Here is a 15,058-nt window from a genome sequence, read left to right as displayed (position 1 = left end):
TTGGTGTTGTTTGACTCAAAATTTATAGCTTTTTGAACCAAGCTCTTTGGCCAAATAACCCCCACTTTGACTTGGTTTTTGGGAGATAGTTTTTTTGGGGAAAGTCTACTTTGTGAAATATTTTTTAGTCCCACATTGAACTTTTTTGAGAAACACATTGGGTTTAAAATTTGCAGAGTTGATTTAGGGGGAAAGGCCCTCAAGGGGTTTGTCAATTGAACTGTGGATTTTGGACTTTGAACTTTGGACTTGGACTTGAATTTGGATTTGGTTTTGTCTTTGGACTTAGATTTGAATTTGGATTTGGATTTGGCTTTGGCTTTGGACTTGGACTTGGATTTGACTCTGACTTGGATTTGACTCTGACTTTGGATTTGGATTCGGATTCGTATTTGGCTCGGTTTGGTTCGGTCCGGTTTGGTCTTGATTTGACTTTGACAAATCTTTTTATCACTTATTTTTGGACAATTTTGTACCTTATAAAAGCCTCTTAAAAAGCTTTTGTTTTCAAAAACATTTTGGTGGTTGACAAAGGTAGTCAAAGGTCATTTGCGACCTTAATGGGGGCGACACCTAACATTAATGACTAGCCCCTAGACACATTGGGATGTTAGTGGGCGCATGCAGCCTGTTTTAGGTGTCCGTTTGGGCCTTAATGGATGCATGCTACCCGTTTGGATCTTAATGGGTGCATGCTACCCGTTTGGACCTTAATGGGTACATGCCACCAATTTAGCTTTTATGGACCCATGCAAACCATCCTCTAGACCATTCTGTTGGGGTCTATGTAAACCCCAACTCTCTCAGGTCAAGCTATTAGTGAGCTTAACCTTTCTCTACTTTTTTTTCTTCTTGTGCTCTCTCTCTCATTTCATGTGAAGTTGTTCAGGGTAGCCGTGTCGTGGTGGTTAGTCTACTCAATGCTAGGAGTGATTGACTGGTATTGCATGTGAGGTGCAGGTTTCGTTATATCCCTGAAGCGAGGTTGTGTTCAATCCTATTGGGGCAATTCACTTTTAAAGAAAGTGCTATTGCTGCGCACCTCCAAGCTTCGATCCCACCGATTACTGCAGAGAAGTTTCAAATTTTCGACAGGATGTAAGAAGCATATCATAACCCATATCAGCTGGGCCCAAAATAAGACACTTATCACATTGTATCGTAAAAAATCATACTTTTAATAAAAAAGCCACAAAAATGTAAATAAATAAGATAAAATCAGGAAATTTTCTAAAAAAATTATGACACATGAAACAATGATAAATAAGACCATAATATCACATATCAAATAATTATTAGTTGCATAAGACATCGAACATTCCATAATCAAGATAATATGCTATGAATGACATACATATCTCACAAAAAATGCAAACTGTGAAATAATATGCATATTAAACAATAAAACTAAACTAATAAGTCACAAGATTCATAATATTGCATGTTTACATAAACAAAAACAAAATCACGTGTTTTTCATTACTTAAAAATTTTACATAACCAAAATTTTTCAAAGTTCAAACAAGAATGGAGACTTCTTCTTGCAAGAAATCAACCCCAAATCATTCCCAAGTTTTTTTGGAATGAATATGAACTCACCTTAAGGGATCTTATATGTTTAAAAAAAAAATTGAACTGAGTGCAACTTAAACTGCATTAATTGTGTATCGTAAGATACACCATGTATCGGGGTGTATCATACTATACATCCGATACAGGTACGATACACATTCGTATCGAGATACACAATATGGCTATGCATAAGTGGTTCAAAATAAGGAATATATGAACCCTACACATAGGCACACATGGATTTCATTTTGATGGCAGCTTTTAGGGCTGGTAAATGATGAGAACAAACTGAACAGAGGGTGTTCAAACTCGGTTCGTTTATTGTGTCAAGCAGAGCTGAGCTCAAATGAAAAGCCTGTGCTAAATGAGCTGAGTATGAGCTAGGTCATTTACAAAACAAAATATAGTTTTTCAGAGTTGAAAATAATAGAATTTGAACCCTAAACCTACTAACCAAAGCTTAAACTGGCTCATTTACAAAAGAAATAATTGTTTCAAACTTGTGAGCAATAGGATTTGAACTCTAAACTTATTGCTTACATGCCAAACACTTCACCATTACTCTATGATATACAAATATGTAAAATGTATTTATTATTAATTAACGAGCCTATACGAGCCGAACCATGCTGAACATTGCTTGTTCATGCTCGAGCTTGCCGAGCCTATTTCACAAGTTGGAACGAGCTCTTTACTAGCTGAAATGACTCAAGCCATGAGCAGCTGATCTCGTTTCCCAGCCTCAGCAGTAATTTGAAGCAAGAAGTTAGCTTTGGAAAGTATCAAGTAGCAAGATCTTAGCTGTGGAAAGGAAACTAAAGTATTAAAAATTAAAAATGCATAAAGTTTGACAATTGTATGAAATTTAATGTAAAAGTAATCCCAATACGCATGAAAATATTAATACAACAAAATGGTGCGGTTGGAGGTATTTAGGCAATAACGAGTGACCAAAATTGTAGTTATAAAAATACCAAAACTGTCATTATAAATTGTCTTATGTGGCAAGTCATGCTTGTGGAACATACACGATGCTCTCTAGGCTCAAAACACGTTCAGGCACATGCCTCCAGGCATAGAGGCAGAAAGCTGATGGTATTCCCTTTGCGTGGAATTATCTTTTTACCCTTGATGGTGATAATGAATGTATGTAACCATCATTATTCAAACTATTTTAGTTGTAAATTTTTTTTGGCAAACTTGTTGATGTCGATTGAAGGCTGTGGGTGCGCGCGTGCACACACACACACACACACAGAGTTAACAAAAATTGCCTTTGTCAGTTGTACTTTGATAATGTAAGTCGTCCTTCCAAAATGGTATTTCAACAGTAGTTTGAGAGAAAAGAACTTTATGATGTAGTTAATGTTCACTAAAAGTTGTTGCTGGTGTGTGTGAGTGCATTAAAAATTTCTGTCTATCTTCTTGGAGATTCTTTTTTATTTTGGTCCTTTCAGCTTGTTAAAAGCAATATTCGCATCTTGAGATGGTCATACGTAATTTAGAACAATTACGTATGCCTACGTGTAATATTACTAATCACCTATTTAAATAGGTGATTAGGGTTAATGAAGGACGATGATCTCTCTCTCCCTCTCTTTTCTTTTTCTCTCTTTTCTTTTCTTCTTCTGTTCACATTAGGTTCTCCAATCTGGTAACGTCAACATGGTATCAGAGCGGGTCTCCCCTCTGGGATGACGCTGCTGCTGTTGTTGCTCGTGGATGCTGCTGGTCGTGAAGGGTGAAGAAGAAGTGGGTGATCGGCTAAAAAAAAAAATTCTGATCGTGGATCGTGGTCAGGTTCCTGCTTAGTGGAATGGGGCCTTGGCTGCTTAGCATGATCAAGCTGCTGCCAGTCGTGAAGAGTGAAGTAGACGTGGGTGTCGCTGATCATCGTGATCGGCTCGTGGATTAAAAAAAAAGGTATTTCTTTTCAGGGGCCTTGGCTGCTTGACGTGATCAGATTGCTGCCAGTCGTGAATGGTGAGGTAGAAGTGGGTGTCGCTGATCATCGTAATCTGCTCGTGGATTATTAAAAAAAATAAAAAGAAGGTATTTTTTTTTCAGATTGCATCTGATCTTTGTGACGCATAATGAGAAGCACACAGATCCGAAGACTGCGATTGGATCTGAATGGTGTTGTCTTGACTGCGATTGGATCTGAATGGTGTTGTCTTGATATTGTTTTTATTATTGTTGAATGCCTGCGATCAGATCATTATCGTTGAAATTAAATGGTAAGGATCTCAGCCTCAAAGTTGGTAGTCTTGCTGAATATTCCAGTCGTGAAGTTGATTGTCTCTCCTTAATTTATTTATTTATTTATTCTGTGGTCATGGAGACGATCTGATCGCTATTCAGATCTAGAAGCAAACTGCGCAGGAGTCTCTTTGTTGAGCAGCAATATCTGTTTTTTTTGTCTAGCTGTTCTTAGTAAGCAAGTTTTTTTTTATCATGGCTCAGTCACATGCTCTAGATAATGATAAAAAAGCAGAGGTAGTTGGTGAATATAAAGCCTTTACGAATCCATTTTCGTATGGATCTTCAGTTAAGCTAGATGATACTAATTATGCACGGTGGTCTTGCACCTTCATGATGTCGGTTTCTGGTCATCGAAAAAAACATGTTCTGTTGAAATTGGAGCCTACTGAAAGAACCAGAAAATATGTCACTTGGGATGAAGACAATGACATTGTGATGTCATGGATAATGAATAGTATACAACCTCATATAGCTGATGGACTGATTTATTATACTTCAGCTAAACAAATGTGGGATAATCTTTGTGATGCGTATTCTCATGAAACCAATGTGAGTCATATTCTACAAGTTGAGCAGGAAATTTACCAGTTGCAGCAAGGAGAACAGACTTTGGCCCAATACTATGCCTCAGTTAAATCTGCATTTGAGAGGCTAAATGCACACAGACCCTTATGCTGCACTGAATAGAAGACCCATCAGGAGCAGACTATGGTTGCCCGGTTCCTTACTGGGTTATCATCTGATTTTTCTGTTGCCAAAGTTCAAATGCTAACCGGGTCTGATGTTCCTACTCTTGCAGAAGCCTACAATCGTCTGAGTAGGCTTGCCATCACTCTTCCTCAGACCCAATCAGAATCACAGGCATCAGCTCTAGCTATTCCCTCAGGTCGTGGAAGAGGTACTTTCTTGAATTTTCGAGGTAGAGGTCGCGGTCGCAGTACAGGAGGAAGAGGAAGGCTTCAATGTACATATTGTGGTAAACTCGGACATCTTGAAGATAGGTGCTGGGATAAGACTGGTCGACCTCCTATTCCATCGCCCAAACCAAATGTGTCCAATGCTCAAGTTGCTAAACTTGAGGCAGAGACTACCACTACATCCTCCAACGATCCAGTTATCCTCAGTCGTGCAGAGTACGATGAATTGTTGTCTCACCGGCTTCCTAGTTCGAGTGCTCCTATGCCTGTTGCTGATGTTGCATGCTCTACAGGTGATAGCCCGAGTTATCAAGGTAGTAGATGGATCATAGACTCCGGTGCCTCTAGACACCTATGTGGGACTCCCTATAATTTTTCGAAGTTACATCCTATTGTTGAACCTCGCAATGTTATACTTGCGGATGAGAGATATTCTCCTGTCATAGGCCAAGGAAACATCTCTATATCCCCCACACTTCAATTGACTAATGTCCTTCATGCTCCTTCATTTCCTCAGAATTTACTGTCTGTCAGTCGTATTGCTAAGGAGCATAACTGTAGGGTGATATTTGATCCTGTGTGTTGTATTTTTCAAGACTTGCTGACGGGGAAGAGGATTGGTGGAGGCCATGAGGAGGGTGGTGTCTATTATCTATGTTGAAGATGCACCGAGTCCTAAATCAAGAGAGAGAGAGAGAGAGAGAGAGAGAGAGAGAGAGAGAGACGGCTGCACTAGAAAAGAGTGAATACTTGTTATTCAATTAGGGCTAATCTCTATATTAAATAGAGATAGTCCAAAGAACAAAATTACACCCAGGTCCCTCATTAAAGAATAAGATTCAAATAACCTCTAGTTTAGAAAAACTTATTTACTAAAAACATCTAAGTCTCAACACTCCCCCTCAAGCTGGAGCATAGATATCAATCATGCTCAGCTTGTCACAACACTTTGAGAAATTTGGTTTCGCCAGGGCTTTGGTAAAAACATCAGCTACTTGATCTTCGGAAGATACATGATCGGTGCAGATATACCCAGCCTGAACCAAGTCGCGAAAATAGTGACAGTCAACTTCAATATGTTTAGTCCTTTCATAAAACTCTGGGTTGTTGGCAATATATGTAGCAGCCCTATTGTCACACATCATCAACATAGGTAGGGATACTTTCTCCTGAAGCTCAGTCAAGATTGATTTTACCCACATAATCTCAGCTGCAGTCTGGGCCATTGCTCGGTATTCAGATTCAGCACTTGACCTGGCTACAACAGTTTGTTTCTTACTCCTCCAGGTAACAAGATTTCCTCCCACAAACACACAAAATCCAGATGTTGACTTCCTATCTTCAACAGATCCTGCATAATCTGCGTCAGTGTAAGCAACAACGTCCAAAGATGGATTTCGTTTAAACAATAGACCTTTACCAGGAGATGCCTTTAAGTACCGGAGAACCATCATTGCTGCATCCCAATGAACTTTTGTAGGTTTGTCCATGAACTGACTGATTTTACTCACAACTAATGAAATGTCAGGTCTAGTAACAGTCACATATAACAACTTACCCACCAAGGATCTAAAACTGGCACTGTCCACATACTCAGACTTCTCATCGAACATGTGAGTTTTGGGATCCATTGGAATATTAGCTGGCTTGGCTCCTAGCATTCCAATCTCTTTTAATAAGTCCAACACATACTTTCTTTGAGACAATACTAAGCCCTCTTTGTTTCTTGCAACTTCGATACCCAGAAAATATCGAAGGTGACCAAGATCTTTAGTAACAAAGTATTTTTGAAGATGATCTTTTGTGGCAGAAATATCTTGGGCACAACTCCCTGTTAATATGATGTCATCGACATATACCACCATAACAACAATTCCAGTACTGGTTTTCTTGATAAACAATGAGTGATCTGAAGCTGACCTGACAAAGCCAAAACTCGACATTACCTCAAATAATTTGTGAAACCATGCCCTTGGACTCTGCTTCAGGCCATAGATAGCCTTCTTCAACTTGCACACCTTCTTACACTCCCCCTGAACCTCGAAGCCTGGGGGTTGTTGCATGTAGACAGTTTCATGCAAATCCCCATACAAAAAGGCATTCTTGACATCCAACTGAAACAAGGGCCATCCATGGTGCACAGCAACAGACATAACAAGATGAATAGTGCCAAGACGAGCAACTGGGGAGAAAGTTTCAAAAAAGTCAACACCATAAGTCTGAGTATACCCTTTTACAACCAACCGGGCTTTGTACTGTTCAATTGACCCATTCGAGTTATATTTAATGGTATATACCCATTTGCAGCCAACAATATCTGCATCAGTTGGAGGATCAACCAAATCCCAAGTGCCCCTAGAGCATAGGGCATCCATCTCATCCTGCATAGCCTGCCTCCATTTGGAGTCGAATAGAGCCTGACTGTGATGAAGCGGAACAGAGGAGGCAGACAAAGCCGAGATAAAATTCTTCATAGAAGCCCCAAGATTAACTTCAGAAACAAACTGAGAAATGGGATGAAGGGTGCACTGTCTTTTCCCTTTTCGCAGAGTAATAGGAAGATCCTCATCAATAGCAGAAACTTCAGGATGCTCAGAGATACTTGCCTCAGGAGAAGGAGATACTGGGGGCATGGAGGTAGGTGGTAACCTGTAAGTATACACTATAGGAGGGTTTCTGTATCGAGTCTCCCCAGAGGATGGAGCCACAGGCTTTGGAGTGAATGACTCTAAAGGAAAAGGGGGAATTGGCAGAGGAAAAACATCACCCTGACTTTCTTGTAACCTTGGAGTAGGATTCGAAAAATAAGGAATAGACTCAAAGAAGGTAACGTCCGCACTGACATACTCTTTATGAGATATAGGATCATAGCAACGATATCCTTTTTGGTTCTTAGGATACCCAAGTTAAACACATTTAATAGACTGCGCAGCAAGTTTATCTCGATCAGGACCCAGTTTATGCACAAAACACACACATCCAAAAACTTTAGGGGGGATAGGAAAGAGAGGAGCCTCTGAATGGAGAATTTGAATTGGGATCTGGTCTTCTACGGAACTTGATGGTATGCGATTTATAAGAAACCCGGCTGTCAAAACCGCATCGCCCCAGTATGTAGCAGGCATATTGGATTGAATCATAAGGCACCGAGCAACATTAAGGATTTGTCTATGTTTCCTCTCAGCCACCCTATTTTGCTGGGAGGTATGGGGAAATGTAAATTGAGGTTGAATCCCATTAACAGAGTAGAATTGAAGTAAGTCTTTGGATTTGAACTCAAGAGCATTATCAGTGCGAACAATTTTAACACATATGTCAAATTGAGTTTTTATCTCTGCAATTAAAGATTTAAGAATGACAGGACCTTGAGACCGATCTTTTAACAGGAACACCCATGATAGTCTCGAGAAGTCATCAACAATAACTAGATAATAACGACACTGAGACCTATTCGGAATCCTACTTGGACCCCACACATCTACATGAAGAAGATCAAACAATCCTTGACTTGATGGACTCTGACTGGAGGGAAAAGAGCTTCGACAATGTTTTCCCAATTGACATGTTTCACACTGAAAAGAAACTGAGGGAGGTGTATGAGGAATGACACGATGAAGTTTTGTCACTGGAAGGTGACCCAAACGATGATGCCACAATAGAGGACTTGAGGACGATGTAACAACAGAATAGGCAGAAACCTCTGGTTGGTGTAGGTAATACAGACCACCTTCCTCATAGCCACCACCAATCCTTCTTCCCGTCATCAAGTCCTGAAAGGTGCATCCCATAGGATCAAAAATCACTCTACAATTAAACTCTTTTGTCATTCGACTGACGGATAATAAATTCTGTGGAAACGAAGGAGCATGAAGAACATGCGACAATTGAAGAGTAGGGATAATAGACATGTTTCCCTGCCCTACAATTGGGGAAGAACTACCATCAGCAAGACGTACCCCTTTTTGACCTGTCACAGGTTTTAAACTCAAAAAGTTACTCGAGTTTCCGCACAAGTGACCCGAGGCTCCAGAATCAATGACCCACCTACCACCTTGAGTCGATTGGCCATTACCTGCCGAGCACACAACCTCCGCAACAAATGACTTCGAATTGGATGATCGTAAAGACATGAGCTCGTCATATTCAGCCCTGCTAAGAGTTACACAATCATTGAAGGAATACATCTGATTTAACCATTTGAGCCATAATATAAACTAATGAGCTTGATTCACAAAATGCAGGAGCAACCACACGCGCATACCCACAATCAACTACAAATCCGACTATATCAAATTTTGACTTCACCAATGAAATCTGAGAAACACAACCTTCGACTGTTCAGATCCAAACTTTAAATATAATTTTAAGAAACTTGACCAAAACTTTCACCTCAATCAAGGATGACTATAGGTTGTAAATCACGATCACACATCCAACACGACTTAGAATGTGTTACCATCACACATCCGCCACTACGACAAACAGTAGCAGCACCCAACACAGAATCTCACTTCAAAAGACAAGGTTCCCACGAACACAATGTTTTTCCACATGCTGTTTTCAACCATCAACTGAGTCAAAATGATCACGACACAGCACCCAGCTGCTTGCTAAATACAATCTGAGCACAACCAGCTATAACATGAGAAAAAATAATAATTTTCCCTGTGCAATTTCACGACTGTTTTTTTCCTTTTCGATCAGCAGCAGCCTCAACGTAATACAGGCACAACACCAGCACACACGACCTGTGCAGAAGGTTCCCTCCTGCTTCACCCTTCACGACTGCATCATCCACGACCTCGACAGGCTGAATACCACGACTACAATAGGCTGTCTACTACGACTCTACATCCACCACTATAGAGATGCATATCACAACTAAGATAGAGAAGCATACCTCGACTGCACATCCACCACGAATATACCTCTGATTGCTAGAAACTGAAGTCACTCGAACTTGGAGCAGGGCACGAGATCACGCTCCCAAGGACAATGGATCAGATCTCTGCTGTATCTGATTCTTCACAGCCTTTAACAGAACCGACCCCCACTTGATTTGATTTCGCTACTTCTCTGCATCAGATCTTCACTCGATCTGAACTTATCCACCATCCACACTTCAAAGATAATTTGTTTTGAAGCACGCAACATCCAATCAATTTGCAACGATCAGATTTTTTTTTATGTGAAAATCTGTGTTGACAACACAGAGACTTAAATCAGACCAGCGGCATCACACGACCCACGGTCTAAGTGCTTCCACGATCAGCCACGATCTGAGTGCTTCCACGAAAAACAACACCAAGGGGCTACGAAACCCACAACTAGCATCCACGACCAGATCTGTCATCAGATCTTACAAAAAAAATTTAATCGCTGACCTGATTGGAAAAATATTCATTGAATCGAAGTTTTTCTCACGATCACGAAGGCCCCCACGATCGACTGTGCTTTGATCACACTCGATCACGCTCCCACGATCGACTATGGCTCTGATACCATGTTGAAGATGCACCGAGTCCTAAATCAAGAGAGAGAGAGAGAGAGAGAGAGAGAGAGAGAGAGAGAGACGGCACGGCTGCACTAGAAAAGAGTGAATACTTGTTATTCAGTTAGGGCTAATCTCTATATTAAATAGAGATAGTCCAAAGAACAAAATTACACCCAGGTCCCTCATTAAAGAATAAGATTCAAATAACCTCTAGTTTAGAAAAACTTATTTACTAAAAACATCTAAGTCTCAACAATCTACATCAGCATGCAAAATCTCAAACAATCCTTGACTCGATGGACTCTGACTAGATGGAAAGGAGCTTCTGTGATGTTTGCCCAATTGACATGCGTCACACTGGAATGAGTCAGACGGAGAAATATGAGGAATAAGTCTACGAAGCTTTGGCAAAGGAACATGACCAAGACGGAGGTGCCACTGATAGGAACTGGAAGATTGCTCGGACACAGAATTCATAGATCCAACTGGCTGATGTAGATATCGTCGGATGTAAGTGGGTCTACACTATTAAGTATAACTTGGATGGCTCCATTGAAAGATACAAAGCCCGATTGGTGGCAAAAGGTTATACTCAAACATATGGAGTTGACTTTTTTGAGACTTTTTCCCCAGTCGTTGTCTTGGGACTATTCGTTTGGTCATATCTGTCGTTGTTCATTGTAGGTGGAGTTTATGCCAGTTAGATGTGAAAAACGCCTTCTTGTATGGAGATCTGTCTGAAACTGTGTATATGCAGCAACCTCCCGGGTTTGAGGAATGTAGCAAGGTGTGCAAACTAAAGAAGGCCATATGGCCTTCTTTAGTTTGCACACCTTGCTAGAACCTCAAACCCGGGAGGTTGCTGCATGTACACAGTTTCAGACAGATCCCCATACAAGAAGGCGCTTTTCACATCTAACTGGCATAAACTCCACCTACAATGAACAACGACACATGGGACTTGGTTGTTCCACCTACTGATGCAGATATCGTCGGATGTAAGTGGGTCTACACTATTAAGTATAACTCAGATGTAAGTGGGGACCTAGTAGAGTTCCTAGTAGATCTCAGTGTCGTTATTACGTAGTTATTGTTGATGATTTTTCTAGATTGTCATGGGTTTTCTTAATAAAAGAAAGGTAAGAGGTTGCCTCCATTCTTATGTCTTTTGTCATTGAAATAAAGACTGAATTTCATTCTCTTGTCAAGATTATCCGTACTGATAATGCTCTTGAGTTCAAGTCAAATCATGGCATCCGCCCCCAAACCACTTGTGCTCATACATCCCAGCAAAATGGAGTTGCTGAGAGGAAACATAGACATCTTCTTGATGTTGCTCGCACCCTTACGTTGCAATCAAATATGCCACCGTCATACTGGGGGGATGCCATTCTCACTTCTTGTTATCTTATTAATCGTATGCCTTCCTCATCATTGGAAGAGCAAATTCCTTTTCAAATTCTCTATCCTAATGCTCCACTTTTCCCGATTTCTCCCTTGGATGTGTCTCCTTTGTTCATAAACTTGGACCTAACAGGGATAAATTATCTACCCAAGCCATCAAGTGGGTCTTCATTGAATATCTAAAGAATAAAAAAGGATACCGGTGTTATGATCCCATCTCCCGTCGAGAGTATGTTAGTGCTGATGTATCCTTATTTGAATCTATTCCTTTCTTTTCTACTACTGCATCCAGACTACATGTTGAATAAGGTGATGTCATGCCTCTTTCGGTTCCTCCTGTTCCCTTGGAGTCGTTTTCACCGACAGAGAATGGGGGGGTTCTCACCCATTCTCAGACTCCCATATCTGCTCGGTATCATAATCCTCCGTTGGTGTATACTCGCAGATCACCACCTGAATCAGATCCTACATCACTGCCTTCTTCAGAAGTAAGTTCGTTTGAAAATATTGAGATGTCTAATGTTGAGGATGACAAACCTATAGCCCTCAGGAAAGGTACAAGACAATGCACATTACATCCTATTTCCAAGTTTGTTACTGAAGCAAGGCTTGGGGTCCACATGAAGAATTTTATCTTTGCTTTATCTGCAACATCTGTTCCACTTAATCATCATCAGGCGTTGTTAGACCCTAAGTGGAAGCAAGCAATTCAGGTTGAGATGGATGCCTTGCTCTCATGCGACACATGGGACTTGGTTGTTCCATCTACTGATGCAGATATCGTCGGATGTAAGTGGGTCTACACTATTAAGTATAACTCAGATGACTCCATTGAAAGATACAAAGCCCGATTGGTGACAAAAGGTTATACTCAAACATATGGAGTTGACTTTTTTGAGACTTTTTCCCCAGTCGCCCGTCTTGGGACTATTCGTTTGGTCATATCTGTCGTTGTTCATTGTAGGTGGAGTTTATGCCAGTTAGATGTGAAAAATGCCTTCTTGTATGGGGATCTGTCTGAAACTGTGTACATGCAGCAACCTCTCGGGTTTGAGGTTCAGGGGGAGTGTAGCAAGGTGTGCAAACTAAAGAAGGCTATATATGGCCTAAAAAAGAGCCCCGTGCATGGTTTCAGAAGTTATTTGAAATTATGTCTGCATTTGGCTTTAACAGGTCAGCATCAGATCATTCCTTGTTTATCAAGAAAACCTCCGCTGGTATTGTGGTTATGGTTGTGTATGTGGATGATATTATTCTTACAGGGAGCAGTGAAAAGGACATCTCAGACACTAAAATTCATCTTCAGAAGCACTTTGTCACAAAAGATTTCGGTCCTCTTAGATATTTCTTGGGCATAGAGGTCGCTAGAAACAGTGAGGGGTTAGTTTTATCACAGAGAAAGTATATACTTGGCCTACTGCAGGAAACAGGGATGTTAGGTGCCAAACCGACCAATATACTAATGGATCCTAAACTTCATATGTATGATGAACATGCAGAACCAATTGACAATAGTAGTTTTAGATCCCTGGTTGGTAAACTTTTATATGTTACTGTAACAAGGCCAGATATCTCCTTGGCTGTGAGCAAAATAAGCCAATTCATGGACAGACCAACCCGAGTGCACTGGCAGGCAGCTATGATGATTCTCAGGTATTTGAAATCCTCTCCTGGAAAGGGATTGCTATATAAACAAAGCTCCAACCTTGATATACTTACGTACTCAGATACAGATTATGCAGGGGCCATTGATGATAGAAAGTCAACCACGGGGTTCTGTGTGTTCGTAGGAGGAAACTTAATTATTTGGAGAAGTAAAAAACAAACTGTGGTAGCTCGTTCGAGTGCTGGATTAAAATATAGAGCTATGGCTCAAACAACTGCTGAAATGATGTGGGTTAGGTCCATTCTAAAAGATCTACAAGTGATGATTTCATCACCAATGTTGATTATGTGTGATAATAAAGCAGCGACCCATATAGCCAACAATCCATTTTTCATGAGAGAACAAAACACATTGAGGTTGATTGCCACTATATCCGTGACTTAGCAGTCGGGGCATATTTCTACTAGTCATGTGACTTCTGAGGACCAAGTTGCAGATGTCTTCACCAAGCCTATTGTAAGGGCAGTTTTTTCAAGATGTTGCAGCAAGCCGAGCATGATAGATATATATGCTCCAGCTTGAGGGGGATTGTTAAAAGCAATATTCACATCTTGAGGTGGTCATACGTAATTTAGAACAATTACGTATGCCTACGTGTAATATTACTAATCACCTATTTAAATAGGTGATTAGGGTTAATGAAGGGCAATCTCTCTCTCTCTCTCCCTCTTTTCTTTTTCTCTATTTTCTTTTCTTCTTCTGTTCACGTTAGGTTCTCCAATCTGGTAACGTCAACACAGCTCATTTCTTTGTGTGTGTTTGTGTTCATTAAGAATTGTTCCTCTACATTTCTTACAATTGCTTTCTGGTTGTGGGCTTGCAGCTTATTTCGTTGTCTGAGAGGCGATGGTGATGATAGTTTCCTACATCGGAAAAATAAAGCACTGCTTGTTTTAGGCACATACACAAACTTCAGGAGATCTGGGAATTAATTCCTTGCAATATATCCCCATGTGACCAATCGCCTAGCAAAAAGATGCCTCAGTTCGAGCGGAGAGTTTCTCCAAGGAATGTTGCGTGAGCACAACTCGAGATGTATGATTATATTAATCTGAGTTCTCTTTTTCAAATAAGCTAGTGAGCATGAATAATCGGCCTTGTAAAATATGTTTTTGCGATTCATCTCAAGATATTACTCAAGTGTATTTGACATTTTATATCTTAATGATTCAACCTGTAATTTATTTGTAGTATATCTGAGCGACTGAAGTCATCATCATTCTCTTCAACGTCACTAGTCCCTATGTAACAGCATGGAAGGTTTTGTTAAGAATTCGACGTTGCTAGAATCTTTAAGGATGACACCTTGTTTATCATGCAAACTGATCTTGACTTCTGTTACCAATGAGACGCTACTAGTGTTGGAAGCTTGGACAGGATGGGCCAATCTTTGGTTGATCTGTGTTGCACCACATACACTTGAACCATGACATGTTAGTGAAGATGCCTTGTTCTATGAATCTAGCCCTTGCATCGTGCCCCTTGAGAATTCATATCATGCAATAAAAACAAAAACAAAACTGGCATGCTCATCATCTTGGTTGCAAACAAGGATGCTGGTACAGGTTACAGATGAGAGAAAATCATTAAATGTTTGCTTTTTCTATCGTGATGGTTATCCCTCACTCACTGGTCACTACTTCATGGTATATTGTAGGCATAGTGTGCATGCGAGTGCGTGAATGCACGTGTGCGTGCTTGCAGAAACAGGCTTGGAAGTTCAATTATTCTCCTTGTCCATCT

General features: G+C 40.5%; 1 protein-coding gene across 1 annotated transcript in view; it reads left to right on the top strand.

Moving 5' to 3' along the window:
* Positions 1-14,508, top strand: part of LOC149837531 (uncharacterized) — a 33,110-nt gene extending 18,602 nt beyond the window's left edge. Inside the window, exon 4 of the mRNA XM_090007411.1 lies at positions 14,139-14,508. Coding sequence (XP_089863537.1) covers positions 14,139-14,168 — 30 coding nt within the window. The 3' untranslated portion in view covers positions 14,169-14,508. The remainder of the gene's footprint in view (positions 1-14,138) is intronic.
* Positions 14,509-15,058: the final 550 nt, after the last annotated feature.

The sequence above is a fragment of the Nuphar pumila genome, chromosome 5 (assembly GCF_984573655.1).
Source record: "Nuphar pumila chromosome 5, dmNupPumi1.hap1.1, whole genome shotgun sequence".
Lineage (NCBI taxonomy): Eukaryota > Viridiplantae > Streptophyta > Magnoliopsida > Nymphaeales > Nymphaeaceae > Nuphar > Nuphar pumila.
The sequence above is the reverse complement of the archived record's forward strand: the minus strand, read 5'-3'. Positions and strand labels throughout refer to the sequence as shown.